Genomic DNA, 27,278 nt, shown 5'->3' with positions numbered 1-27,278 from the left:
AGTGACCACTTTGGCCCCATGGTGAGTCCACATTGCACTGGTTATAGCATGTGGACATAGCCAAGGACCACTTTGCATGCCCCAGGCTCCACCAAGTAGCTGAAGTGCCCAGTGGCACTTTGCCCATATTGGTTGCAAGGGCCTCTGGTCATGGCGAGTGGCAACGCTGGCTGGGGCACGATCTTCAGTCAGCACTAGGCTCTGCTGAAACACCTAAGGTGGCCACTGGATCAGGCCTGTGGACCGACCCGGTGACAAATCTGTCACCATTGCAATCCTCAGGCAAATGGCCAATGCCCCTTTCTCCAGAGGCATGCCTTTTGCTATGCCCAGTCTCTACCAAGCCACAGAGATGGCGACTGGCTAGAATGAACTTATTGGTGGCCTGTGAGCTACCGCGCTTGTTCGTGGGTCACATCTCAGAATCGAGACCTGGTTGAAGGCTGCAGAGTTGTTTACTGGCCTGTAGGCCCATCTGACAGCATTTGGATCCTGGCTGAACGGCAGCTTCTTTGCAATTTTAAGACGGTATATTTTATTCCTTTTTTGTGGGCCCTCAAACACCAAGTAGCCAATCAGGGCTCTGAAAATGGTTCTGTAGTTCTTCCGATTGTTTTCAGCTGAGCCGGATTTCATATTTAGTTTTGTACATTTTGGGTAGATCTAAAAGAAACTGGTTGATGGATATGTACCAAATTAACAAAAGTACCCTTCAAGTCCAGACACCCAATCCTCACAAAAGTTAGGTGTGAATCTGTCCAGCATGTCGGAATGCAGGTGACAGCAAACATTTATCTATGGAAAACAATTGTTGGCCCCCAAAACCCTACAACTTTCCCCCTCCCGACAAAGGTCACAAAACATTTCCATAATATGGAGTTAGTTCTATATTCTTTTAGGAAAGTTGTTGGAGATTTGTGGGACAGCGGCAAGGTTATAAGCCACCCAAAAAGTGTTCTTCATATGGAGAGACCAATTCAACCATAATTACAGAGATGCTCTTTAGCCTTTCTTTTAGCATCTAGATTTTATAGATCTAATCACCCATTTGCATTGTGATCGACAAAATGAAAACCAAAAACAGCCTAAAAGGTCTACTAAACAAGTTAAAAATAAATATATAACATCTTGAAAGGGAGATTTTTTTCAGAACCCTAATAGCAATTTATAAAAACCCTGCCCTGCTCACAATCCTTACATTATTTAAAGACATTGACGATGAAGTACACTGGTGCATACATACTTTTGCTGGTCTTTCATGGTTTCTACGATACTCCTTAGGTCTTTGACTTGCATTCGCAGCTCATCCATCGCCGACTGACCATGGCTCAGCTGTTCAGTCTTTGGCTTTCCTTCAGTGCTGAATAATGACGGCGAATTTGATCTGTGAGCAGTCGTTCCGGAAGTAACAGGATGAAAAGCAGAAAACGGCGCCGTCCCCGGTTGCGCGTTGCCGCCAATGGAAGCGAGACCCCCTGGTTTTGGGGGCAGGGCTGCTCTATTATCGGACACCTGAGGAAAAGCAACAGTGGTGATTAAGGCTACGGAGGTCAATCCACATGGTAGATCTTTCAGTACATTGGCAACCACATCACAACATATTAGATGATCCAAAAGGCTAATAGCTTACTCTTGTTTGTTAACTAAGTCTTCGGGATGGAGACGCCCTCACTAAAAAAAAAAAAAAAAAAGAAATCTGGGAATAGGCTGAGTGGCACTGGAATTAGGGGTGCTGCAGAATCTCTGGTGTGGTGGAAGGGGGTCAGAAGGAACATACAAAAATGTTGCCTTTAAAATGTTTTGTTGTTGGAACATGTGTTCAAAGCAAGTGAAATGAAAAGGATATCAAGAAGATTCCTGGATAAAGTGTAAAAAAAAAAAAATCAAACGAGAGAGCAGGGAACAATATCTTTTGGAAAACTAGAACGTTTTCTTCCAATCCTTTGGAGCAGAGCAACACCACTCGTTCGGAACCCTCGTTTGATGGCTTAATGGAGGTTGTCAATGGCAGGGAAGCCAAGAAAGGATTAACAAAAATGAAGACTGGCGTCAAATGGTGAAAAGGCTGTATAGTCCAGGGGAAAACAAAAGTGTAAACCATTTGGGCTGATACTTTCCATTAGGGCACGAGTTACAAATTCTGCAGTGAATATGTATGCAGGCTTGTCCGTGGAGGCTCCAAGGAGCTGCAGAGTATGCATTAGACTCTACCATATCATACCAGTGACAAAGCCTATTAAACTATACCACCAGGATTAAAAAACAGTGGTCCTGGACTACGGTCAGCATAGAACTATGATATGATAGGTTATTTATAACGCATAGAACTACGATATGATAGGTTATTTATAACGCGCTTAATACCCAGAGGTTTCTAAGCGCGGACCCGGGGATCGAAACTGTGTTGCTCCGTGTTATCTTGCTTCCAAGGCGAGGACGTTTCTCCGGAGCTATCCTCCCGAGACAATGATGGCGTTGATTGGTTCGGGCGAAATATATCAAGCAGAAGTCATAGCTACTTCAGTGATGCTGAAAATTGAGATAGTGGGGGCACAACATTCTTGAACGTTAAGTAAAATCAGGTCTGTCACAAAATGTCAGAAACCATGCCCTTGAGTGCAGTTTCTCCAACATTTCAGTGACATATCCCATATTCATTAATGTCATGAACCATGCTTCTTATTTTGATACCACTGCGGAACTGGTTAGGACCCATCCATGACATGCACATGGTGCCTACTGCCTGCTGACCTTCGCCATCACATAGCACTGTATGCACATTTGTGAATTAACATTGTTGGAAAAATATGAATACTTTAGTCTGACCAAGGTCTCATAGCTTCGTATTCTCTATTACCCCTTTGACTGTCTCCCACTCTTCTCCGCAGTTTCTACTATATCTCTCCATCTTCATCAGTAGACATGCTCACCTTCATTTCACATTTTGCCCTCTCTGACCTACTCTATTCCTGCGTTACCTGGTGGCCTCTATTCTGCCATCGACAGTTCCTGTTCTCCCTCGGTCAGTGGCAGCTAGTGACATGCTGGGGCATAAATGTTTTCCTCGATTATGCGGGAGCAATGGAGCATAGTGAGGGAGCCTGAGAACATATTTTAAATAATGGGTTAAAATGGCACCTTTTAGATCACAAATTATGTTAATAATTGGATAAAGGCAACTAGAGCACAAACGGAGTCGGAATGGGTGACTTCAGAGAGCGAGACCGATATGGGCCTTATATCGACTATGTATAGAATCTTATTGGAGGGTGAGGGGCCCGGTTTCTTGGTGGCAAAGAACAAATGGGAGGTGGGGATATGCGGACAACTCACAAAGCTGGGGGACAGACAATTAGAGGGATATTTAGTCCAGATACATCAACACAATGCCAAGAACTCCAATACAAGATTCTGCAGAGATGGCACCACATACCGAAAAAGATCAGACAAAGGAATGGGGCCAATTCACCACTGTGTTGGAGAGATGGAAGGGACGACTGAACATATTTGGTGGGGCTGCCTGCAGTGGCAACATTTCTGGCAAGAGGTCAAGGTGAGGATTAACGAAATATTAGGGATGGATATCAACTGGAACATAGCACTAGCATTACTTAACATCCCCATGACGGAGGCAGTCAGTTTGAGGGAGAGGGTGTGGATGATCTTCACGAACCTCACACTGTGCACTAAAAGATGCAGTGCAAGGCAGTGGTGCCGGAAAGAGGCACCCTCACTAGTGCAGTGGTGTTTTACAGTGTAAGACGTGTTAAGCATGGAGAAGGCAACCACAACTGTCCATGATAATCTCAAACGCTTTGGGAAAATATGGTCTCCCTTTGTAAGGTACGCCCTTAAAGACGCTTGCCGATTATACATCCCTATGATATTGAGGTTGCTAGATATCCTACCAGAGGATGCGGAGTAAGAGGAGGATTGGACAATGCGTTTTTGTTATAACATATGGCATAGAGCTGCAAGAGGTTTGGGGGCATTATAAAAATATTAAGGAGTGAAGATAATATGTTGTTACCCTACTCTTGTAAAGATAGGGAATAGTCTATGGCATGTGGCGTCTGGGGCAAGTGCATGATGGCGTTTTTGATGCTCTCATTCGAATTCCTTAAATTTAAATATAAGCTTGGTACTTCTGAGGTTGGCTGCTATCGTGGCCTCTGTGAGGTTATTGCGAATGAGCTTATGCCTTTAAATGCCTCGCTACATAGTGGCCCTCCGTTAATGCATCTATCCAAGAGCTCTCCTCCGTTGGCCTCTACCATATATAAGTTGCTAACGCAAACAAGTAGCAGTACTCCTTCAGAGCGGGGTAAGGCTTTGCAGACTCTAGAATTGGGTTCTGCTCTATTGGAGGAGGATTGGAGTCGGATCTGTGGAGGACCATCCAGGTATAAGGTTGATCTGAATCTGAGGTTCACCCAACAAAGAATTGTGCATGGTATACATTGGACGCTTTCGAAAATGAAGCATTGCAAACTTGTGCACATAGACACATGCTGGAATTGCAAGATAGAAGTTGGTAATTACTTGCACATGTTTTGGTCTTGCGTAAAAATTGCGAGTTTTTGGGAGGAGGTCTTGCGGCGTATGCAGCTTGTTTTAGACCTATCGCTCCCTCGTCCCCCTCGTTTGTGTGTGTTAGGTTTATTCCCAGTGGGTATTCAGTTATATGTTGACCAACTTTTCTGGTCTTATAGAGCATTTCTGATAGAAAAAAACAGATTCTGAAGTGTTGGAAGAAGGATGCCAGGCCAACAATTGACGGCTGGTTACATGATCTAGCCATTCTTTCAAGTAGAGAGAAGGTAAGCTATCAGATCGAAAAGAATAGACACACATTTTGCAATATGGAATGTCTTCAACAAATTGTACATGTGAATTCCCTCCAATCTGTATTTTTTTACTCTTCTCTTTCTTTCTCTCTTCCCTCTCTCTTCTTCCTCTATATTTTTCATTCTTCCTTCTTTTGATCCTCTTTCTTCCCTGGTTTCTGTCCACCCTTTCCTTTTCTTAGCCTTCTGAGCTTTGCGCTCCCTGTAAATATTGTTCAAAAATGTGTTGAAAATATTTACAAGATACTTGTTTTATTCATTGACTGTTATATTGTATCACTTTTGACTTTTATTATACAATTCTAATAAAGAATGTAAAGGGAAAAAAAGAAAGGGAAATCTCAAGTATACATGCAGAGTGTGCTATAAATTGACAATTACATTGTTCCAAATTAATGTTCACAGTTGAAATTGTTGTGACATGTATGTGAATCCATATCAATATCGGTTGCAAAGAAAAAACAAATTTGGTAAAAAGCTAGTTTGAAATCGTTTTGTGTGACAGAACATGAAACAATCCAATAGGGGCAAGTCACCAATAGTGCACAGGGCAATTTCATACCCCCCTCGCTTGCCAAACTCTTCATGGGACTCTTTGAAAACAATTATGTTTACTATGACCATACTTTCAGGCCAAGAATCAAACTGTGGACCAGATTTATTGATGATGCGTTTTCAATTTGGCATGGTAATCTATCCTGGCTGAAAGATTGTGTGATCTATCTTAAGGGGAATACCTTGGCATCCAATTTACCAGCAACAGCCATTCAAACGAAAAACATATTCTTGATGTGCGACTTTATGTCCAGGATAAGATTATGTCCAAAGCATACAGGAAACCAACTGAAGTGAATTCTGTCTTGATAGTCACAAGTTTTCATAAATCCAGTGTTATCAAAAACACACCAACAGGGTACTATATTCGAACATGAAGAAATTGCAAGGAAAGGGAAGAATTTGAGAAAGAATGGGTGATTCTAGATACCAGATTTAAACAACGAGGTTACATGGAAGAAGTGGTGATGCAAGATTCAAAAGTGAAAGGATGAACAGAGCAGATTTACTTAAACCAAAAGAAAGAAAAGAAGGTGGATCATTTGCAAAAAGTAAGGATGGTGACACCATTTCCGCCTGACCAGCCCAACCTAATCCACCCATTCCACCGCACTTATCCTCCCTTCCCCCTCTTTTCCCCTGGCCCTTGCTGCTTTGGCCCCCCAGCACTTGCTCACTCCGACCCCTTTTTGAACACCCATTCCTGCACTCTCCCTCTCCCCCCTCCCCTGCACTTACCACCTTTGACTTGCACGGTAGAATTGTGACAAGGACGTTATTTTTTTAAAATATTTTTCTTCTCCCACCTCCCCTGTGTATAGGCCCCATACAAATGTCCAATAAATAAATAACCAATAGAGACTGCAAGAACATGGTTACATCAGAACCTGGGTGTTTTTCACAAAAGTGGCAATTGTAGCATGTGTCAACACACACAAGAATCCAGGAGTTTAAGAATTAACATCAATGAGGAGCTACACATACCAGATTGTATTCATTGCAGGACCAAGTTTGTAGTTTATGGAATTGTCTGTGCGTGTGTGATCTTGTTTATATAGGGAGCACAATACGTGAATTCTGTATAAGAATCAGGAAGCATGTGACTACCTTGCTGAAAAAAGTTACCCTTCGGGTGTACTGATGCGCCCAATGGTCTGAATATTTCCGAAACAATGTTTTCTTCCACAAGGTATCAATTTTTGGGAAATGTAATGCCCTATGTTGATGACACGTGTTTCAACGTCTGCAACGTCTTTCTCAAATCAGGGCCGATAGTTATTATGGCTTGAAAATATCCTCACAGTCTTTTCTTCCAGTCATGGGTGTCCCTGGCAATTGGAATTATGCCCTTGTATTGGTTTTTCTGTTCGGTATTCAAAAGTATTAGTTTTTGATAAATGTTCTATTTGGAGCGCCCCAGGGGTTACCTTTAGCTTTAGGCCAACTCACTGGTCTGCTTTGGCGTCTTCTGTTCCCTTGCTGGTGCTATGGTGGACCTATTATCTGCTTTCTGCCTTCCTGTCAGCTCCCACATATCTCCCGTGATTTGCACAGCTTCTTCCTGGAGCTCCGACAGCTTCGGTGGTCCTCCTGCACACTGAAGTGCGTCTTGCGGGGCTGGCAGCAAGTCTCCCTCTCGGTCAGGCTTCTTTGGAAGAGATTGCTTCCCCATGCACGATCTCTGCCATGCCACCGGCCTTCATTTCTCCCGTTGGCATCAGCTAGGGTTCTTCTTTCTTCTTCTGTGTTCAACCCAGAATTCTGGTCTGCCTCTGCCTCAGCAACTCCTTCAGCGTCCTCTGACACCTTCAGCTCATTCCTGAGTTTTAATGTCCTGCTCGAGTGTTGTGGTCTACAACAACTAGATCGCACACTATGGTTAATGGCATCTCAGCCCCTTCTCTTTGTCCCAGTACCAAGGGCATTATGGATCCTGAAGTCCATAATGGGTCTGGGGTTTTTATGTTGAATTATTTTGAATTGCTTTGTGAAATTAACATTGTCAGAGTTGGGGACTATTGTATAAAAGGTTGGTGTTTTATCATTGGATTTTAAACCTCTATTTAAGACATGATCAAGAAGACCATTAGAGAATGTTACATCTAATTCCTATTTAGATGACTTTTCACATGATCTTTGGATATTTTCATTGGAGGGACTTTTACAATGACAGCATGCCATTCAATATTTGGGGATCTCATCTTCATAAGAAGATGAATACTGCATCCCTCACAAAGGAGTCACCGCTTCCTCCTGACAGTCATCTTCTCCCATGTGATCTTCCTGCATGTTACCACCCCCAGGGTTAGGATCAGGTAGTGGCTGCCTTCCCCTGGCCACATGTGAGGAGATCTTAGGCTGGGGTTTAGTGATAACACCGCAGAATTCTTGACATCACGCCTGTTAACTATACCAATAACAAATGCCATGCCACAGTAAAAGAATATATGTAGACTGGCTGTACCATCAAAGGCCAGTTTAGCCATGCAAGGTGGTTTGGCTTTAACAGATCATCCTACTCAATTCCGTCCTCCCAAGAAGGAGGGAGCATTACTGTGGAAGGTAACAATTTGGACAGCAATCAGGCAAACAAAGAAAGGGGATCGCAAATGTTAGATGAGCAGGTGATGACTTTAAAGCAAAAAATCTTGGAGTCTGACTGGTCCTGGCTCTTAGGGAACTGGTCAAATTAGATCGAGAATTGTAAACGATCGGCCAAAAGTATGGATTTTCTGTGAGGATGTGGGATGCTGGTCTTACGGGTATGGGTCTGAGAATACTGAATGGAGCAGTGTTGGGTGATGCTCCCCCTCATTCTACCTGGACAAATGGGGTAAGATCTTCTTTGTTAGATTACATCTATTTAGGATCAGGCCTTTTTCATAACCGTAGCTGTTTAGACATTCGCCAAACCCCCCTAAGTGATCATTCCATCTTATCAACCCACTTTAATATAATGATGGGCGGGGGATTTATACCATCAAACATGTCCTGCTCTAAACACAGGGAAATCACCTAGTGTGGCCACCAGCCTTAGCACTACGAGTAACTGTGAGGATATCTGAACATCTGCTGTGTATAACTGAGTTCCATCGAAGCACTATACTTGGTGCAGATCATTTTCAATGTTTCTTTGGAGGAGTGATAACCGAATGTACCAAGGGTCTTAGTCAGAAGCATTTAATCCCCAATGGGAAAACAGCACCTATATGACAAGGAACTGGCTGTACAAAGACGAGATTTGAGATGTCAGTTTAGACAGATTTAAAACAACCTGTTGCTGTCATACACAGGAAAACAGCACTCTGTACGACAGGCCAGATCTCGCTACAAGAATTGGTACATGTGTAATACAAGTAAGCAAAAGCATGCAAGAAGATCCAGGACATTGCGCCCATTTAAATTGAAATTCTTTTTATTATCATCCAATATTGAAATTCGCCCTCTTAATGATAACCCGTGTTTCGGCCCTTGCTGGCCTTTCTCAAATTAGGGCTGATGTAATCATACCACACCGGGGGTCATTAACTCTTCTTATGTTAGTTGTGTATTGGGTCAAATCCCATTTATATAAGATTTTCAGTGAACCTGTCGTCACTCGCGTTGGCTTCGTACTAGGGAATTGGTACATTCTTCACAAGTGGAGAAACATCCGAGAGATGCAGAGTCTCTGCTGACTGCTTTAACTAAGAACTCAAAGGCGTTTTGGGCTCCGATTAACAATATAGACCTGTCCAATGGGGAAAGATGATTTAATGCTGTGTCCGAAGACGACTGCATCATATATTTTGAAAGGTTGTATGCACTTCCAGTGTCTTCGGAGGCATGCAAATTTACTCTGGGGTGTCCAAGCGTAGATTGGTTGGACATAGATGGAAGCCTGGAGGTTATTTGGAGAATCATCAAAAGTATTAGTACATCACGCGCCCCCGGACCCAAATCAATTGTCAAACTACCTATTCAAGTCTGACCCAAATAGGTGGTCATGGGTATTATCAACTCTGTTTAAGGACAATATTGCAACTGGCATGTTTCCGCTATCATTGGCCTTAGCTAATATCATACCAATCTTTAAAAAGGGTGTTAGATGTGTACCTTGTAATTATAGGCCCATATCCATAATGCACGCCGATTCGAAAGTATTTGCAAGTATTATGTTGGAACATCTTAAGTCTTGGGCATCCAGAGTGGGGCTGATCCCCAACAGGGTCGGACTGGGACAAGAAATAGGCCCGGACAACAAAAAAAAAGTGGCCCACCCCTCGCCTCAAAAAAGTAGCCCACCCCTCGCCTCAAAAATGTGGCCCACCCCTCGCTTCAAAAAAAGTGGCCCACCCCTCGTCTCAAAAAAAGTGGCCCTCAAACCATCATCCGTGAATCGCGTCAATTCATGACTTTTACAGAAAATGAAACATATGGGTTCTTGTGTCTGTTACATTACAACACAACTCATAAAATAACATTACTTTGCATACAGTTCTGTGACAGGGTCCGTCCACAGCTCCGAGGCGCAGGAGTGGCATGAACCGACCACCCCCACTGCGGTTTTGGGACCTGCTGCAAGTCAATGCTTATACAGGGCTCTGCAACCCCAACAGGGAAGGAAGGTTAGGGTGATGATGGTTGGATAGGAGGGGAGAGGCGTAGATAAACCGGAATGAGGTTTAGGGAGAGGTCAGAAAATGCTACGTATGGAGGGTTCATGTGTCTGTTACATTACAACACAACTCATAAAATAACATTACTTTGCATACAGTTCTGTGACAGGGTCCGTCCACAGCTCCGAGGCGCAGGAGTGGCATGAACCAACCACCCCCACTGCGGTTTTGGGATCTGCTGCAAGTCAATGCTTATACAGGGCTCTGCAACCCCAGCAGGGAAGTAGGGTTAGGGTGACGATGGTTGGATATGAGGGGAGGGGGGGTAGGGAAACCGGAATGAGGTTTAGGGAGAGGTTATGGATAGGTTGGGGATGTTAGGGTAAGGTTTTGATCACTTTGCAATGCAAGCATTTGGAGGTCGCTGGATATTCTGTCACTCGAGGCCCCACTTTCAACCTGCTTTTTAAAATTGTCCAACAGCCCCCAACCCTAAAACTTCTGAGGCCGGCTACGCCCCTGCTCCTGCGTGATTCGTGTACCCTGCCACTGGCAACTTCAGAGCTGTAGGAAATGGGTGCAGGGGGGCGCCTGCAGCAGGGGAGCTATGGGAAATGGGTGCACTTGGTCCCCCTCATAGATCCCGGATACATGCTGATGTCCGGATCCACAAAGTAGCTTACGTACATGGTGTGCTGAGGCTGCCTTGAGAGTCTACACCTCCTCCTAGGACATACTGGGGGTGGAGGGGATGCTGCATCCTCTGTTGGAAATGGGAGTGGCTCCTTCTAGGACATACTGGGGGGCGGGGATGCCGCTTCCTCTGTTGGAAATGGGAGCTTCTGGGCGATACAGTATCATCTACAGGCCAGCTGGTTTGCCAATGGTAATGGTTTACCAAGTTCTTGTCTGATGTCAGCTTAATTGCCTGCCCAAAATGACATTTGCATTCAAAAGAACTACCGATCTTCTAGGTAGCCGCACCTTGCACATCTATTTCTCTTAAGAAAAAAGCCTGTGCTAGTTACTTTAACAACCATTGTGTTGGCAGCTCTCTAATGTAGATGTGCTGAAAAGATGAAATTAATTTAAACAAGCATACAAGCATACAAGTGAATTATTTGTAAACATATTCATGGAAAACAATGCAAAAGCCATTTGCCTTCTCGGGCCTTTGAAGTTTGAAAACAAAAGAGAGGTTTCAAAGAATGCTCATATATACCGTTTAAAAAGACACACGTATTAAGTAATATGAGCTTAACTAATATACTTTTTAAAAGTCTGTGTTTATAACAATACAACAGTGTCTAGTATTTTCTAGGGTATTGAAATCATGCACTTTTTCGAAATGAATCATGCCCTATTATTTTGGTTTAGAAATTGTCATCTATTTTTCAATCATGTAATATCAAGCCCCCGCCCACCCGGCTCTTTCTTGCATGCAATTTAGTTTGGTTTCTGACTCATGTCAAAAATGTGTGCGTGTTCTTTATGTTTCAACATAAAAAAAAAACAATAGGTTTGCCTTTTCTTTGAAAAAAAACTGTGACGCGTACTATGCACAACACGCAAACGGTCACGTTTAGTGACAGTGACAGTTCAAGAAAAAGAAAATGCCCCAGTGGGTATGGGCCATTTTGAAGCTACACACACTGTTCGTGGGGGGAACCCCCAGTGCTTGCCTTGGCATGCCGCTGAGCAGCATGATTTAAGCAGTGGGCAATTTGTAGAGGGATGTGCCTGCAAAAGAGGTGCAAATTGTAATGAGAGCGTTTATGAGGTGTGCTCGCTCATTCCAGGCACCGTGCACTTTGGCACCGTCTCTGTCACACGTTCCCTCTACTTCCAGGGAATCAACACACTTGGGTGTTTACTCTGGGAATAGGTCATGGGGGCAAACTGAACAAAGAGCACAAGCGACCCAACCCCAATTACGCAGGAAGCCTTGGAGAAAAATAGTGCCAGTTCGTTTGAAGGCGAAGGTTTCCAGTTCACTCTTAACTGCAAAAAACGATGTATAATAAATAAGATCCGAACTCAAAAGGGCAACACTGTGTGTAGTAAAGAGCTCGATTGTTGGAACGCCCTATTGTGTGTGCTTCGTTTCTTTCGAGAATCTGGCCTTAAGAGTTGTCATTCTAGACATCACTACTCAGACTCTGCAAGTTTAAAACGACGAGGTTCCAGCATGGGTGGGCTGGGAAACACAAGTAGCCCTGGAAATGTTTTTCAAAATGGCAATATTACATTGTGTGATGTCATTACAGTAAAGCATAGGCCAGCATAAGTGAGTGTAGGAGAGAACAACCACTGGCCCTGCATCTAGTTACATATTTCTCTCAGGTCTCACCCATTCAACTTCTAGAACCTCCATGTTGATGACAACCTGAGCTCCATTACAATTTGGCGACTACCGACTAGGTAAACTTGTGCTACTGTGTGTGGAAGCCAAACTGGCAGACACCACCCCAGAAGACCACCCAAACACCCTGTTGTTCAATTAAAATGTTGCCAAGTAAAATGTGGTCTCTGAGAAAATTGGGATGAAAATACCTTTGCTGTGAAAATGTTGCCAACAAAAAGGGTAGTAAAAAAATGCAGACGAAAAATAGCTAAAATGCAGTGCTGTTAGGGTATGCGACTGCGTGAGGGTTAAGGAGGATGTGGGGGCATTGTGATTGCCTGGTATAGTGTCAGGATGGGGACACTGGTAAGCCACTGCGAGGGCAGGGCACCTGGCAGGACACTGTACTCCAGGGGCACCACTGGTCATCAGTGCAGGGCATTATGGTTGGATGGGGGCATGTTCTTAGGTCTGTAATGGGCTTTTAACCAGGTGAACCATGCATTTCCCGTTGGAATTCCCTGCGCTGCAAACCACGGGTGTGCACGGTGCACCATGTGCACTGCCATGTTGGAACGCCCGTATTCGGGAAATGTGCAAGGGGGAGGTTATAGCCGAGAACAGGATACTGGACACAATGATCACGTCTTTCGCGTCCTGGAATCCTAATTCAATAAGGGCAGAAGCCAGCCTTTGTCCTCTTGGATTCCCACAAGAGCAAGGCTATCCCAGAAGATAGAATAATTCGATTACTCCAGCTGTCATCCCAGGGTCCCTTTTATGTCACCATTCAGAAATGCTCTTATCCAAGATTGGACTTCCAAAGATGAAAGGAGGAAAGAGTAATGAGCTTTGTCTAGAAATGCATGGAATGGGATTCTAATGTATTCAATTAAAAACAAGCCATGGTAAAATATGGACGCAAATATTGACGAGGAGCCGGCCTGGTGGCATCATTAACCTCCAGAGTAAAGGTTTCAAGCAGTTTCAAATGTCAGAGCTCTGCTGTGGCATTCCATTTCACATATTTTATTTTACATAAGTGGTGAGTAGAAATACCATGTTTCTGACACCTCTGACATACTGCAGTGATTGCCGTCAGCTGGGAAAGAAGTTCCTGGACGCTTGAGGCTAAGTCCCAAAATATATATTTCTGTTTAAAAGGGCCTCTGAGTTTAAATGGCAAGAGAGAAAAAAATGTACACATCAAAAGGAAAATCCGTTAACAAATCAACAAAGTAACACAACTATGTGCTTCTCATCTGTGCTGGACATGTTACTTGAATTACCACACAAATTCTCTGAGGCATCAAACAAAGGACCGCTAGCCCAAAAATGTATGTTGCTTAAAAAGACACAAGTTTTTCCAAATGTCAACGAAACAATCAAAAAGTAATAGATGGAAAGTTTTAAATCAACTGAAAGCAGTCAAATGGCCTTAAGGGGTGGGCAGGTCCATGCATGTGAAACACCAGTCATGACTATCCCGTTTAAACAGTTTGACTTCTTCTAATACAGGCCACTCTGTCACACATGGGAGATCCCGGCAATTTGTTGATATGTACATGTGCAAAACATCCACAGAGGATAGGTCATAGACGCTCCATGCACGCAAGGGAGCGCATGCATGTACACACGGGATACGGGCTAAGTAGAGCAAGGGTTTTGGTTAAAAAGAGATAGGGAGGTTGGGATAAACTTAGGGGTTACGGAAGGGGACACCTGCAGCAGGGGAGCTATGGGAAAAGGGTACAGGGTGCGCCTGCATTTGAACCCACTATACGAGTATACTAGTCTGAGTCCTTACCTGATTGATGGCTGCTGTGGCCTGGGTGGGCAGGCACTGTCTGTCTGGCGGCCGCTCTGCCTCTGTCCGACTCGTCGCCGGCCTCGCCTGCTGCCTGGCTGGGTGGTGGTCCACTGGTCCTCCTCAGTCAGTGTGGCTGTGTGTTGGCAGTGCCAGTGCACTTCCACTGGGCACTGGGATGGCACCTGGCGGCCTCCAAGTTGTGGTGAGGATGGTCCACTGGTGTGCTTGCACTCTGTGGTGGGGCTCAGCTGGTGCCTGGTGGCTCTCTGTCTCTCTGCCCCACTGCGATGTCACATCATGTGCTGCCTGCTGCTCTGTGTGGTGTGAGCGGCCGGCGTGCCCATAAATCATGCACAGGGTCAGGGTGGGTGAGAGGCCCAAGGCAACTAGCAATGGCGGCACAAAGTCTATTGGGCGGGCGGGCAGGGGCAGCCTGCCCTCCTCCTGCAGCCGAATTTACATTGGCTTGTTCCGTGGCGGTCCCCCCAGGAGGCACAAGTTAACTTCAATTTTGCAAAGAAGTGCCAACAACTGTTGTTACTTCCTGCAAACTAGTTGAAGCAACTGTGTGAAATGTTGCTGCCGGGACCCAGCTCAGCCCTGCAGGCACGCCGCCCCCAGGGTCAAGACTCGGAGGGAGGCAGGTGTTCACTTGCTTTAGTGTTTGCAATTGCTTCATCCTGCCTCCCTCCACAGATCAAAGCAACTTTACTCAGGCCGCCGCCGCCCGAGCAGAACGTGAGCCGAGCACACCACACGGCACCGGCCCCCTGCAGTGGCGGCACGGCCGCCGGTGACCCACCGCCGTGATGATGCACGTCCACCTGCATCTGCATGCATCAAAAGTTATGATGCATGCATGATGCAGATGCAATCATCAAATCAAGGTAACAACATCTAGTGTTACCTTGCTATGATGAATTGTGTGCAGTCTGCAGACAGTGCCGCTGGCGCGCGCCTCTCTCCTGGCTCCTGCCCTGCCCAGCCCAGCGCAGCGGCCAAGCCCTCCCCCCCCATTTTACTTCCCAGCCGCGGGCGGCCTGCTGATGAGTGACTGTGAGTGTGAGCCCTAGCGAGCTGGAGCTGCTCGTGCGGGCCGCGGCGCCGCACGCACACAGACAGTGACACTGTTACTGTGGTGGGCAGGCCGGGCCTGCCAATAAAAAAAAAAAATGACATTGTAATTTTTTTAATAAAAACGTGACATTGTATATTTTTTTTAAAAACGGCCCAGAGGTGGCTGCCGAAAAACCGGCCCCCTGGGACCTCAAAGTTGTTCGGCCACGGGCCGAAAGACCGAAAGGGCCAGTCCGACCCTGATCCCCAAGTGGCAAGTGGGATTCAGAAAAAATATGGGCATGGTATTAAAATGGAATGGTACTTAAATGCATTCAACAATTGGCATGGGCCAAGGACGGGAAACCCATATACTTATCATCCGTGCATCTATCGGTGGCTTTTGATGCCGTGGATCACTGGCTTCTTTGGTCTAAGCTGCAACACAGGGATTACAGGGGACCTACAGCAACTCATTATGGTCCTGCACGCGCAAACTCTATGGTTTGTAGTTGTTTGAATCAACAAGGCTTAATGTATCAAGCGATCACCACAAATAGAGGTTTGAGGCAGAGATGCATTCTTGCCCCCTGCCTCTACAACATATAACATGGCAGACATAGGAGGCTTTTTGAGTCTGGAATCATTGGCGCCAACTAAAATACATCATCTGAGCCCTATGTGGTTGGCATATACCGACGACTAAATAATATTCGATAACACACCTGTTGGCTGAAACATTTATTGTACGGATTTGTTAGCTTTGTTAAGGAACATTCCTCGAGTATTAATGAGTAAGACAAAGGTTATGGAACTGACGAATTCGAGGAATTTGAGGAAATATGTGGTTTATAGAAGGGAAGTGTGTGCATAGGATTGAGTCTTCTTTATATCTTGGCTTCCTGATAAAATCGAAAAACACTAGGTCCACTGTTTGTATTTGGCTGAAGGAGAAGGCTACAAAATTGGCGAGTCAACTGTGCAGAGTTTTGGAAAATGTTCGTTATTACCAGCCATTCACTACTATGAGTCGAAGACTGTACCGAAGTTGCTATATGACATCGAAGTATATGATGCATCATGGAGGAGAGTCCTTTGTCTTCCAAACTCCATCCCACATTCATCCCTACGTTATGAGCTAGGCCTAATTTCGTTAAAAGCCAGAGCATATTGTCGTTATCTGACTTTGTATAGTAACATGTTGGTTTCCCTTGAGGGAATGACCCTAAATGACCGAAAAAATATAACAATGCGTGATTAGGCCAAATTTCAGCCGTTCGAAAATTCCGAATGGCCGAAAAGTACAACCAGTTCACACATTCGGTGCTGGGGCTGTGGGGGTGTCCCTGCATCCTTGCTCACTATATTGTGAGCAGAGATTGTGGGGGTGTCCCCTGCAGCCAACCCAAAAAAAAGGAAAGAAAAGGGCTGTGGGCACACCACCCGCACCCTTGCTCACTATATTGGTGTCCCGAAGAAAGGAAAAAAGAAAAGGACCCTGCAGCACCGGTTCCCGATCACAGAAGTGAAAGGGAACAGGCGTTGCAGGGACTCAAGCTAAGTAGGGTTGTAGGGGTGTGGTGGGGTGTGAGTCTGGGGGAGTGTGGGTGGGGCGGAGGCCAAGTTGTAAATGTTCAGGGGACAAAAGACTGAAGATTATTTCAGAAAAATAATCTTCTGTCTTTTCTCCCTTGAACATTTGGATCGCTGACTTTCAACCCCGATCCCCTCTGAGCATTCTCTTTACTATGATTTTAAGTTGATGCATGAAAAAGGGGGCTACCAAGTTATTGTTGATCTTAAGGCGCTTGTGGGTATCCTCATCCAAAAGACCGGTTGTGGCATCGAGGAGCTAATTGTAAATCCGTGTAGGGTAAAGAAAGCCTTGTACGACCATAAGAAACGTGGAACCCTGGCCCCTTATCTTTCGATATATGCAGGCAGTGCGTCTCATACCTTATTAATGCGATTTCGTCTGAACTTAATTAATACTAAGGCTATACTTTTAAAATATGGTTTTGTTCAGGAAAACTCACTTGCATGCAGATTTTGTGAGGATGGGACACAGATGTAAAAGTTCAAACACCTGTGTATGCACTGCATGTCTGTGCACCCACTGAGAGAAAAAGGCTCTTGGCAAGTTCCTAATGAATTTAAACAACTCCGGTTTGGATACTCTATGGAACTATTATGTGTCTGGACCAACCACTGCTGTTGTAAATTCTGTGGTTGTCTTTCTTAGAGCACCGAACCTGGATTCTTCAACTTAGGTAAAAGTTATATTTACTGTTTTATATCATCATGGATTGCTTGTTATATATGTGGTAGGAGCTGGCTGCAGGTTTACCTTGTTGTAAACGTAAATTTCAAATATATCAATAGTGCCTGCAGTCTGACAGAATCGGTGCTTATAAAGCTTACCATGAATTTGCTAAGCACTGAAGGAAATGGGGCGATCGCACAAGGTACATTTTGCAATTTATGTGGTAATCATTTTGTATGTTAAAGGTTACATTTTATTTTACCAATAAAACATTAAAAAAGTAATAACTGCTGCCATGCTTGCTTTGCATGGCCAGTCTGACTGCACCACCAATGTGAGCCAATCTTGCCACATAATAACATTCACCATGTTTTGCGTGGACCTTCATGCCCAGTATACAATGCCAGGGCACAGTTAGAATAACCCGTATCATGAAACGTGCACCAATCTTCCACTGTTCTCCTGCAGCAATTAATATTTGCTGCAGCTGTCTTTCTCTAAAGTAGCTAGATTAGAATTTTGCAGTTTATAAGCTCAATATTTTCTTCCATGCCGGTTTGTGAACCTTTTTTATGTTTATTTTTGGCAAATCTATTCATATGCTGGAACATATGGGGTCCGCTACAGTGCAGGCCGGGACAGCCCTTTCAAAATTTTGAAGCATTCAACATTTAAATAGAATGGCTTTTCTTCTCGGGCCTGTCCCTGTGCTGGGAAGAAATGCAATTCTAATTAGAATTCAGTCTGAGGGAGGGCAGAAGTGTACCGTGAGGATAACCTTTGTAAATCCAGCACCCTTGTGATGTGAAATTAATGCTAGTCTTCACACCCCTTCAATCCAAAGTGACACTTTGGAATGGAGTGGGTTGGGGAACATGTTTCATTATCATTTTATTTCACAAAGTTGCTGGATTTCGAATGGGGTGCAGTCTAAATCCAGCACCCTGTGAAATAAAATGAAAGATATTCCCAATGCCTTCCTTACAAAGTGACACTTTTCAGTTTACTTTGTTCCAAAGTGTCACTTTGAAAGAAAGGGTTTTCGAGAATACCTTGTATTTTATTTGACAAAGTTGCTGGATTTAGACTGGGCACCAGTCCAAATCCAGCAATTGTGTTGAGTAAATGAGGTCTCGGTCTCTTTTGGTCAGGTGGGGTTGGCAGCCGGGCCATTGGCGAGTGAATGGGAAATAAAAGAACAGAGAACGCCAGTGGTCAGGAAAATAGAAAGGAGAGAAAAAAAGTGTCTTGGGGATGGCTTTAATTATATAAATAAACGTACCTCATTAAAAAGTAATAGTAAGCAAAACACATGCTAGCTACCGCAACACAGCAGCAGAGATGGTTCCTTCAGTCCAGCAAAACTCCTTTTTTCTTACGTATGGCCTATTCATCTCTGCTCTGGTGTTGACTGTAGCGTGTTCAGTTTACACATGCACTTGCTGCGAGTGTCACGCCGAGAGCAGAGCTGAGGGAGGAGGGTCAAGGCTGCAACTGAAAGCCTGAGCCCTACCTCAGCTGGTGACATCACATACGATCATCAACTCGCCCGCCTCCTTTCCTGCATCTTGCACAGACTGGGGTCTGCACATACAGACCCACCCCAGCCTGTATGATGGACAAGGCAGGGGCGGGTCGGAGTCAAGCGCAAAGTATGCCTTGCAAGAGTTTCTTTATTGAGACCCTAGGCAATCGTTTGAGCCAGGCTTGTTCAGGATTCTCTTTCTGCTCGAGCCCAAACTGCACTGCTCATGCATAGTGGGGATGGCTCATTAGTGTGCTTCCTACTGCACATTTAAAGTGCAGACCGTGCAGACACCGTGTCCATGAGTACCACAAGATATTGCAGTCACTCATGGAAATGGTGGAGGCATGGCCTTTTGATGGGGCTCCACTCCTCCCCCACCCCTATAGGCCAGCCGAACCGGACCTTTTTTTCTTCTCGGTCTATTCCTCTCCGTTTCTGCTGTAGTTCCTATTCTCACTTCCTTACCACATCTATCACCTTCTGTCTCCTCAACTGCATATGCTGTTTGTTTTTCCTACTTCCCCCTTTGCTCCTCCGCAGCACTTATGCATCTCTCCATTCATCCAGTATTAGCAGTATTTGTGCTTGACCCTGGCTCTCCCTTCTTGGCCCATCTTGCTTAAAGTGTTATCACTTTCCCAACACCAACATTGTATATCCATAGCATAGACGGAATAGCTTAGGCGAGCAGGCACCTCTAGGTAAGAGCCTGACCCACAACAATAGTCAGATTATTGTACAAAGTTTACAAAACTATTGTGAATTTTGCATAATATCTACATATCTTATAGCATAAATATGTCGAAAAGCAGTGGTTGTTTTGTATTGGTTTGAATACCACTTGTGTTAATTCAAGCCCTATACTGTGCAAACTTCAAATGAAAAGAGTTTCAACCCAGAGTAAACTAGCCCCCCACCCTTGGGAACACCTTTCCAGATGATTCTTAAAACAAATGTTAAAATACCAACAACATGAGATTTGCATTGTGAGTGATTAGCATCTGCTGGTCGAAGCCCGTTCTTTTTATTCTCAAGCCTCAAAAGGAAATTCTTCCATTAAAGTGACACGTTTTGAACTTTGCATTGCCATATAGTCAAACGTATGGTCTGTCCAATGCAAAAGAACAAAGGAGGCATGCCATTTTGCTTGAATAAATCATTGACCGAAGGAATTACATGGTTTGTTTACATGAGTCACTTTACTGAAGCACGAAATCATGTCCACAGGTTAAACACAGGTATGATTAAAATATTAAAATATACATACAGAAAGGAATTTGGCCTTTAATATTGCAGCTATCTGACTAAAAACATGGGCTAAGGGCCTTGATAATGTGAGAATGTTCTCTATTCAGAATAAATGTGAACTTTCCATGCATATTAATAATGAATAAAATCATGAATATTAATAACTGGAAAATTATTGAAAAAATTCCTATCACATATCTAGGGGACGGTTTAGGTTTCATTAATGTACTATATTGCTGCGATTAGATATAAAAGAAATACTGATTTTGAATTAAATATTACACAGAGCAAATCAGCCCCTACTTTTTCATATTCGAACATATGAACATCCAATTCAGATTGGGGTTGCGTATTCTCTTTGAATGTCTAACTGTTGGTCAAGCTAATGGAAAGATTTGACCAATTAAATACTGTGAAATAAGCATGGGACTATGACACATTTTAAAAAGCAAGATCAGATAGGGGATGCTAACACTGGAAAAAGCTGCAGGAACGAACACCACCTGTTCCTGTTGGATGAGTGCTGAATATGCAGACTATCTGGAGATGACGAGACCTTATGCATGAAGGACATGGAACAAACACAAACTGAGGCAGAATGATATATGCTTTATAGAACCCATTTTATTGTTACATCCCAGATGGGGATTGTCTAGAAAGGGTGCTACTAAACTACAGTAATGTTGTAATATGAAATTAATTTAAAATCAAGTGAGATCACATTTCAGTCCTCTCTAAAAAACATTTCTGAGGTGGGTGCATAGTAATATGCATAGTACTTCTGTGCAGCCTGCATATAGGTCTTTGTAAATAATATTTTTGTTACATTTTACCCAAGGTTTGGGGACCTCCTTTGCACTGTTTTTACTATAATAGAACACAATATTGATTCCTAAAAAGCATGTTTCTTGTGCCCAGAATTATGGGTTGGAATTTTATGTCAGGGGGCATTTAATTGGCAATGTCCCCTTAATAAAAAAAGAATTACATCTAAAAATGTATATCTTAACACACTACAACTCCCTCCTCCACATTACAAATCCCTCTTCCACACTACAACTACCACTCCACCTATTCAGAAGCCCTCCTTTCGCTCACACAATCAAATTGCATTCACTTCCTGAACTTTCTCCCAACCATACTTGCCACACTTTCATGAACATTCACAATGTAGTACCACTTGCACTCACTAACAGATACCTCACCTCAAAAATTCACCTCCACACTCCTGTGCTCCCTCCTCGTGCGGCTTTCTTTATATGCCACATCCACCTCCTCTGATCTCACCCGAACAAAACATAACTTCCTGTTTGCTGCCGTCTTTGTTTTGCTCTCCTGCTCATCCCATTGGACTACTTGCCCTGGCCAATCTGGCCCTGTCATTCCCACAGGGAGGTGTTGGAAACAGCAAAAGTTACAAATAGCAGGTTAAGCTCCTCCCACTTTATCCACGTGGCCAGCCGCAGAACAGTGATGGCGGCCTGGAAAGCTGAATGTCCCAGTTCATATTAGTGGGGTCGTGATCCAGGCTCCTGCACGGTAAGTGAATTCTGTTTGGGGCTTTGTGTTCCAAGGTTCCTTCCCTGGTTGTCTAGGGGCTCTGCTGCCAGCTGTGGGTGTTTGCCACCAGTGCTGAGGATTGTACTGCAGCTGCTATGGTTTGATGGCAGGTTCCTCTCTCTCTCTCTCTCTCCTTGCCTGTGGCAAAACTGTCCAGATCGTGAAGGGCGCTGAAAGGTTGTGCTCTCTGGGCCGGGCGGACCTTCCTGGATGTATTGCAGACAGCATGGGACATGGGAGGATTCTCCTTTTGCTTTTTTAAAATGAATCTAGAGCATTCTGGCTCCAGAAAAAATGGTCTGGCGAGATTTTTGTTTCAGGCCATGGCGTGAGGTGAATACAGTAATGCACAATTACAGTCTGGCATAAGGGTAGTACAGGAATTGGGGCCCTCTCAACTGCTACTTTCCTGGTGAGGGATAGGACTGGCTCTGAATTGCTCCCTGGTTGGCCTCTCATTCCCGGCGAAGATGGGTACCCATGCCGTCTTGACAAGGCCAGTGTACTGGGCTTGTCACAGATGTATTGCAAAAACAAAATTAGCTAAAGCAAAATAATTTGTGTTTATGCAGATGACCCGCTATTAACAGCATTTTCTCCCCTTCCAATGGCCTGGTCGGATCACTTTCTTTTGCCCATTATGATCTCCTTCCCAGCCCCTCCAGGACCCTCTTGCAAAACGCTAGTTACATAGCGATTCTGGGGACAGGTCCAGCTCTCAGCAGTGGCAGAAGGCTTACTGACCAGCACAAACCAGTTCACGTCAATTGAGGGACAAGACCCAGATGCAGCCATTATCAATGCCATGAACGTGGCTGAGAATTTGGCACCATTAGAGACACGACTATGTCGCACGAAGCCCTCGACCCCATGGTTTAATGCCAACTTGCTGGCCTGTAAACGGGCATGCCGATGGGCAGAACGATGTTCGTGCAGAGGATGTGACTCCAAAAACGAAATCAGTTTATAGGCAATGCACCTATACTAGGCGTTTTATATTGGCAGCGTTTTATTTGAGAAAATATGTAAAGGACCCACCCAAGGAGGGTCCATCAATATGGACGAAATCTGGAGTACCCTTGAAATTGGAATTAGTCACTGATGATATGGTGATGGCCACATTTCATAAATTGAAGTCAGCTTCCCTTTTGGCCCCTATCCCTCTCCATATTCGCAAGGGGTTACCTCAGACTATTGTACCAGACTTTATGGCTGCGCTTCAAGATTTGCTCTCGTCTGGTACGATTCCTTGTTCGTTAAAACATGAACTGGTCAGGCCTCTCTTAAAGAAGCCACACTTAGATGCAATACTACCAGCTAACTACCACCCAATTTCACTCTTGCCAGTGCTTATGAAAATCATGGAGGCGATTATTACACCTCAGGTTTCACACTTCCTGGAAGGGAATAAACTTTTTCACCTGTTCCAGTCCAGCTTTACACCCCCGATGGGCACTGAATCAGTGATGGTTTCACTGCTGGATGATATTGCGCTGCTTCTTGACCGCAGAGGGGTTGGGGCTTTTATTCTCCTAGACCTATCTGCAGCCTTTGATACAGTTGATCATTCGATTGTTTTGCAGCGTCTGGAGCAGGCCACCATCTCTGGAATCCCCCTCGCCTGGTTTTCCCCATTCCTACCCAATCTGTGTCTCTAAGCCCCTGCCGCTCAGCCCGAGGTCCCGCAGGTTTCTCTCTTTCCCCTCCTCTTTTTAACTCATATGTCCGCCCCCTTGTCAACCTGATTCTGCATCATGGGGTGCAATTTTATGCCTACCCAGATGACATGCACCTGGTGTTCCAGCTTGATTCACCAGTGGTGGAGCCACCAGGCCAACTGAAAACACGCCTTTCAGAAAAAGGTAACTGGATGGTGGAAAAGAGACTAAAAAATGAACGGGGAGAAACCTGAGGTTTTGCTAGTGGGCTCTCCCAGTCCCAATTCTAACTGGAGGCCAGAATTCTGGCCATATTCCCATGGACATTTCCCCACTCAGAGTTGCTCAGCAAACAGCACTGGGGTGAAGCCATTACCCTCGGGCTCTAGAGAGGCTCAGATCACCACTGTGTGTCCTGCCGGGTTCATTAAACTAAAAACCATTAGGTAGATTCTCCCTTTTCTTCCCCCCAATGTAGCAGACATGTAGTCACAGCCTCTATCATGGGGTCACTTGACTATTGCAATAAGATACACTTAGGAGAAACCTGCATTTCAAATCCAGTGTCTGCAAGTTCTACAGAACTCGGCAGCATGGCTGGCACTTGACGCCAGGTGCCTCTCTCCATAAGGTTGGGGCAGAAAAATTGCAGGATTAAGTGTCCCGATACCAACCCATGAGGACGTTTCGATCCGCCTAAAAAAATCTGTTATAATCCCCCCTTACTAGAGAGCGTGTATGGGGGGGCGCTCTTTTCCTTTTCTGGCTCCTTCGTTGTGGAACGCTCTCCCGGAGTTCTTACGGGAAATTACTGACCACGCTCAGTTTCGTGGGAGTTTGAAAATCTCTTCTAATGGCCCTCCTGTTCTCTCAGCGTCTTGATGCCCTCGGGCCTTTGTTCCATGCTTTATAAGTACTACATACATACATACATACATACATGCAGCCATGAGGAAAATGCAGACGTATACAAAATATAGATCAAGTTACATTTAGTGATAGGCCTACACTTAATTAAATTGTCATTGCCAGTAAGAATTAAACCAAGAGCATTTTTCCTTTTTACATGTAACCTCAAAATGCTCAATTTAGTTGAACTCTGGTTAAACCTAACACATGTTGAAGAGAGGGTCCCTGAAATGAGCCCTGTGTCCCCTATGCATATGCCAACCTAAAGGATGAGAAACGAGAGATGCCAGTCACTGCTTGCTCAACCCTCAGGTGGGCCGGTGCATTCCACGTATGTGAGCAGATATTCTCATAGGCAACCATTCAAACCATATCCAGCTGATATTGCGGATCAGATACATGTACCCCATCAGTGGACCAGGTTGACTAATGATAAATATCCAGCCGTACTGACACTCATTAGTGACACCACGCCATAATAACGTTAGTCATGAAGTAAATTCACATTCCTGCACAAAGTTACGAAGACACACACGCATACACACGAACAACATGCATACACAGTTCTGTAGATAGAGGACAGATACATATACAAACTGTCAGAAGCCTTTCCTTTTCACTAGCCAAACGCAGAAACGCAAGAAAGCAAACGTCACACAGAGCAAGCTTGCAACCGCCTTCTTGCAACTAGCCATATGGAGCTACAGGGACATATAAGGAACCTGGAAGAGCCCAATACTACTAACCTCTAAGGAGGATAATAAAATATATATGGAAACCTTAGAATCACTGTAGTGAATTCTCATGAAGCCACAGGCCTCAGAATAAGGGAAGAAGAGAGGCAGACTCTGCAGCACGAAGCACAGGGCCATTGCTTACAGCCAAGGACAAGGGCGGGAGGAACATTCCTGGCTCCCGGGGTAGGGAGTCAACTGCAAAATAACAGAATAAATCCTCACTAATTGCAGACCGAAAAGCTCAAGTCTGGCGGTCCTCACCCATGTGACACAGCCAAGCCGAACAATGGCCATTTACCTGCAGTGGGAAGAGAAGCGGTTACCAGCGAAAAATGACCGAATTGTTAAATGCGTTGTCCAACAGACATTGCAACCTGCAGGGACCCTCCCAGGCTAGGTGGCTATACCAATGGCAACAATGGGAACACACAGTCTTTCGCATTACTTTGAAAAGGCACACTGAGCGCTGTGAACAGAACAGGGGTCCAGGCCTGTGGAGACCCCGCTCCAGCCAATCAGGGAGCATGAATCCTGGGGAGGTGTGTAATGGCCCAAGGGCCAATGGCCACCCTATGACCATGTAACAATGTAATAGATAGTCTTTGGGGAAGTCTCAGGCGAACCCACCTGACATGGAAGGACCAGTTAGATAGCTCATATAGGGGAAACGTATGGGCGTGAATACCCGAGCTACCCAATAGAGCTGGTTCTTAGGTATTTGGGAAGGGTTGGAGATAGTGATGTCATTACTGGATAAAAGCTTGTGACATGGGCTTGTGACAGAAGCTGTGATTGACGGAGATTTTTTTATTTCCTATATGATCCCTGTCTGTTTGGAAAATAAGACGGTTCTAACTTGCCCTATGGCTGAGTCCGCCGGCATTGTCCGGGGAGGGTTCGATGGGCCCTCGGTACTCTGCTAAACTGAGATTTGTGATGCAAACCCCTGGCCCTCTGGACTGCCTTACAATGTGTTTAAGCAGGGCTCCACTTCCTTCAGACAATGAATGCAAGTGTCATCTTTCTGTAGAATAGATTTGATTATTAATCAGTGGTAAGCAATTAAGAGATGAATATAAACACATGATGTGTTATGTTAAATTGTCTTGTACCATGCACCGTTACCATTAATATGGTCTCCAGGCACTTTCGTGGCTCTGCAAGAGAAAGGGTTGGGTAGGTTAGTGGCAAGAGAGGGAGCAGGATAGAAATTGTGCTTTTCTGTTGGTGTTTGCAGAACCAAGAGGAACTGGCGTCTAGTGCAGGTCAGGTCTCTAGGTGTATTTGGGTGGGGTGCACTGGAGTTATTGTGTCCGGATGGGCACATCCGGGTGAACCCGGAAGAAAAGGCTTGTATGCAAAATACCAGAAAAATAAATACAGTACAAATTCGGGACATTCACATGACTATTTTAGCTGGATGGCCTTGCTTGAATGACATTGATGGATGCATAGCCAGCCAGTGATGGCAACCTCTGGAGACAGAAGTGTATACAAACCCTGGACCTTGATCTGGCAGAGCAAAACGTCCCCTTGCAAAGTGTGCATCTGTTCCTTAAGGGGCCTATTAAAAGAGTTTTGTTTTGAAGAAAGTGGATGTCTTTGTTGATACTAGGACTCCTGATACACACGCAATTAAAGCTGCTGAATTGATATATCTCCCAAGAATGAATTAATTACACCCCTGACCGAACATTCACATACTTTGGGGGAACTCTATTAACAAGCTGTGCCACTAAAAGGAGACTGGGCCTGCAAACGAAACTGGAAGAAAATTTAAAACAGATTGTCCAAGAATCCAAAATTGTGCATGGCACACTTGTCTCTGACAGTAAACATCTATTCATGTATTCCCTGGGTTACACAAAAGCACATTGTGTTTGGGTTGGTGAGCATGGTGTAGAGCATGACTAATGGATTTTTAAGCCAGGCCTTAATAAATGTCTTGGCCCGTTAAAACCATAGTTTACATAAAAGGAAAATTCTGATTATAAACAAAGTCAGTTTCTCCCCTCCGTTCTTAAGGAAATAACGCCAATTACAATAACCAAGGCCTTTTTCCAATAACATTGCCCAGAAGAGAAAGATTGCACCTTGGGTGGACTCCTTAAGCCAAATAGGGATAACTTGCTGATTTCTTTTCCATTTTGATTTTGTGATCTCAA

General features: G+C 44.6%; 1 protein-coding gene across 2 annotated transcripts in view; it reads right to left on the bottom strand.

Moving 5' to 3' along the window:
- The window catches only part of SH3KBP1 (SH3 domain containing kinase binding protein 1), a 1,496,599-nt gene that overhangs the window by 14,389 nt on the left and 1,454,932 nt on the right, over positions 1 to 27,278 (bottom strand). For both annotated transcript variants that reach the window (XM_069637105.1, XM_069637106.1), the window contains one exon: positions 1,244 to 1,512. In XM_069637105.1, the coding sequence (XP_069493206.1) occupies positions 1,244 to 1,512 (269 nt within the window). The remainder of the gene's footprint in view (positions 1 to 1,243; positions 1,513 to 27,278) is intronic.

The sequence above is a fragment of the Ambystoma mexicanum genome, chromosome 7p (assembly GCF_040938575.1).
Source record: "Ambystoma mexicanum isolate Mex_15411 chromosome 7p, UKY_AmexF1_1, whole genome shotgun sequence".
NCBI lineage: Eukaryota > Metazoa > Chordata > Amphibia > Caudata > Ambystomatidae > Ambystoma > Ambystoma mexicanum.
Note: the sequence above shows the minus strand (reverse complement) of the source record. Positions and strands in the feature narration are given on the sequence as shown.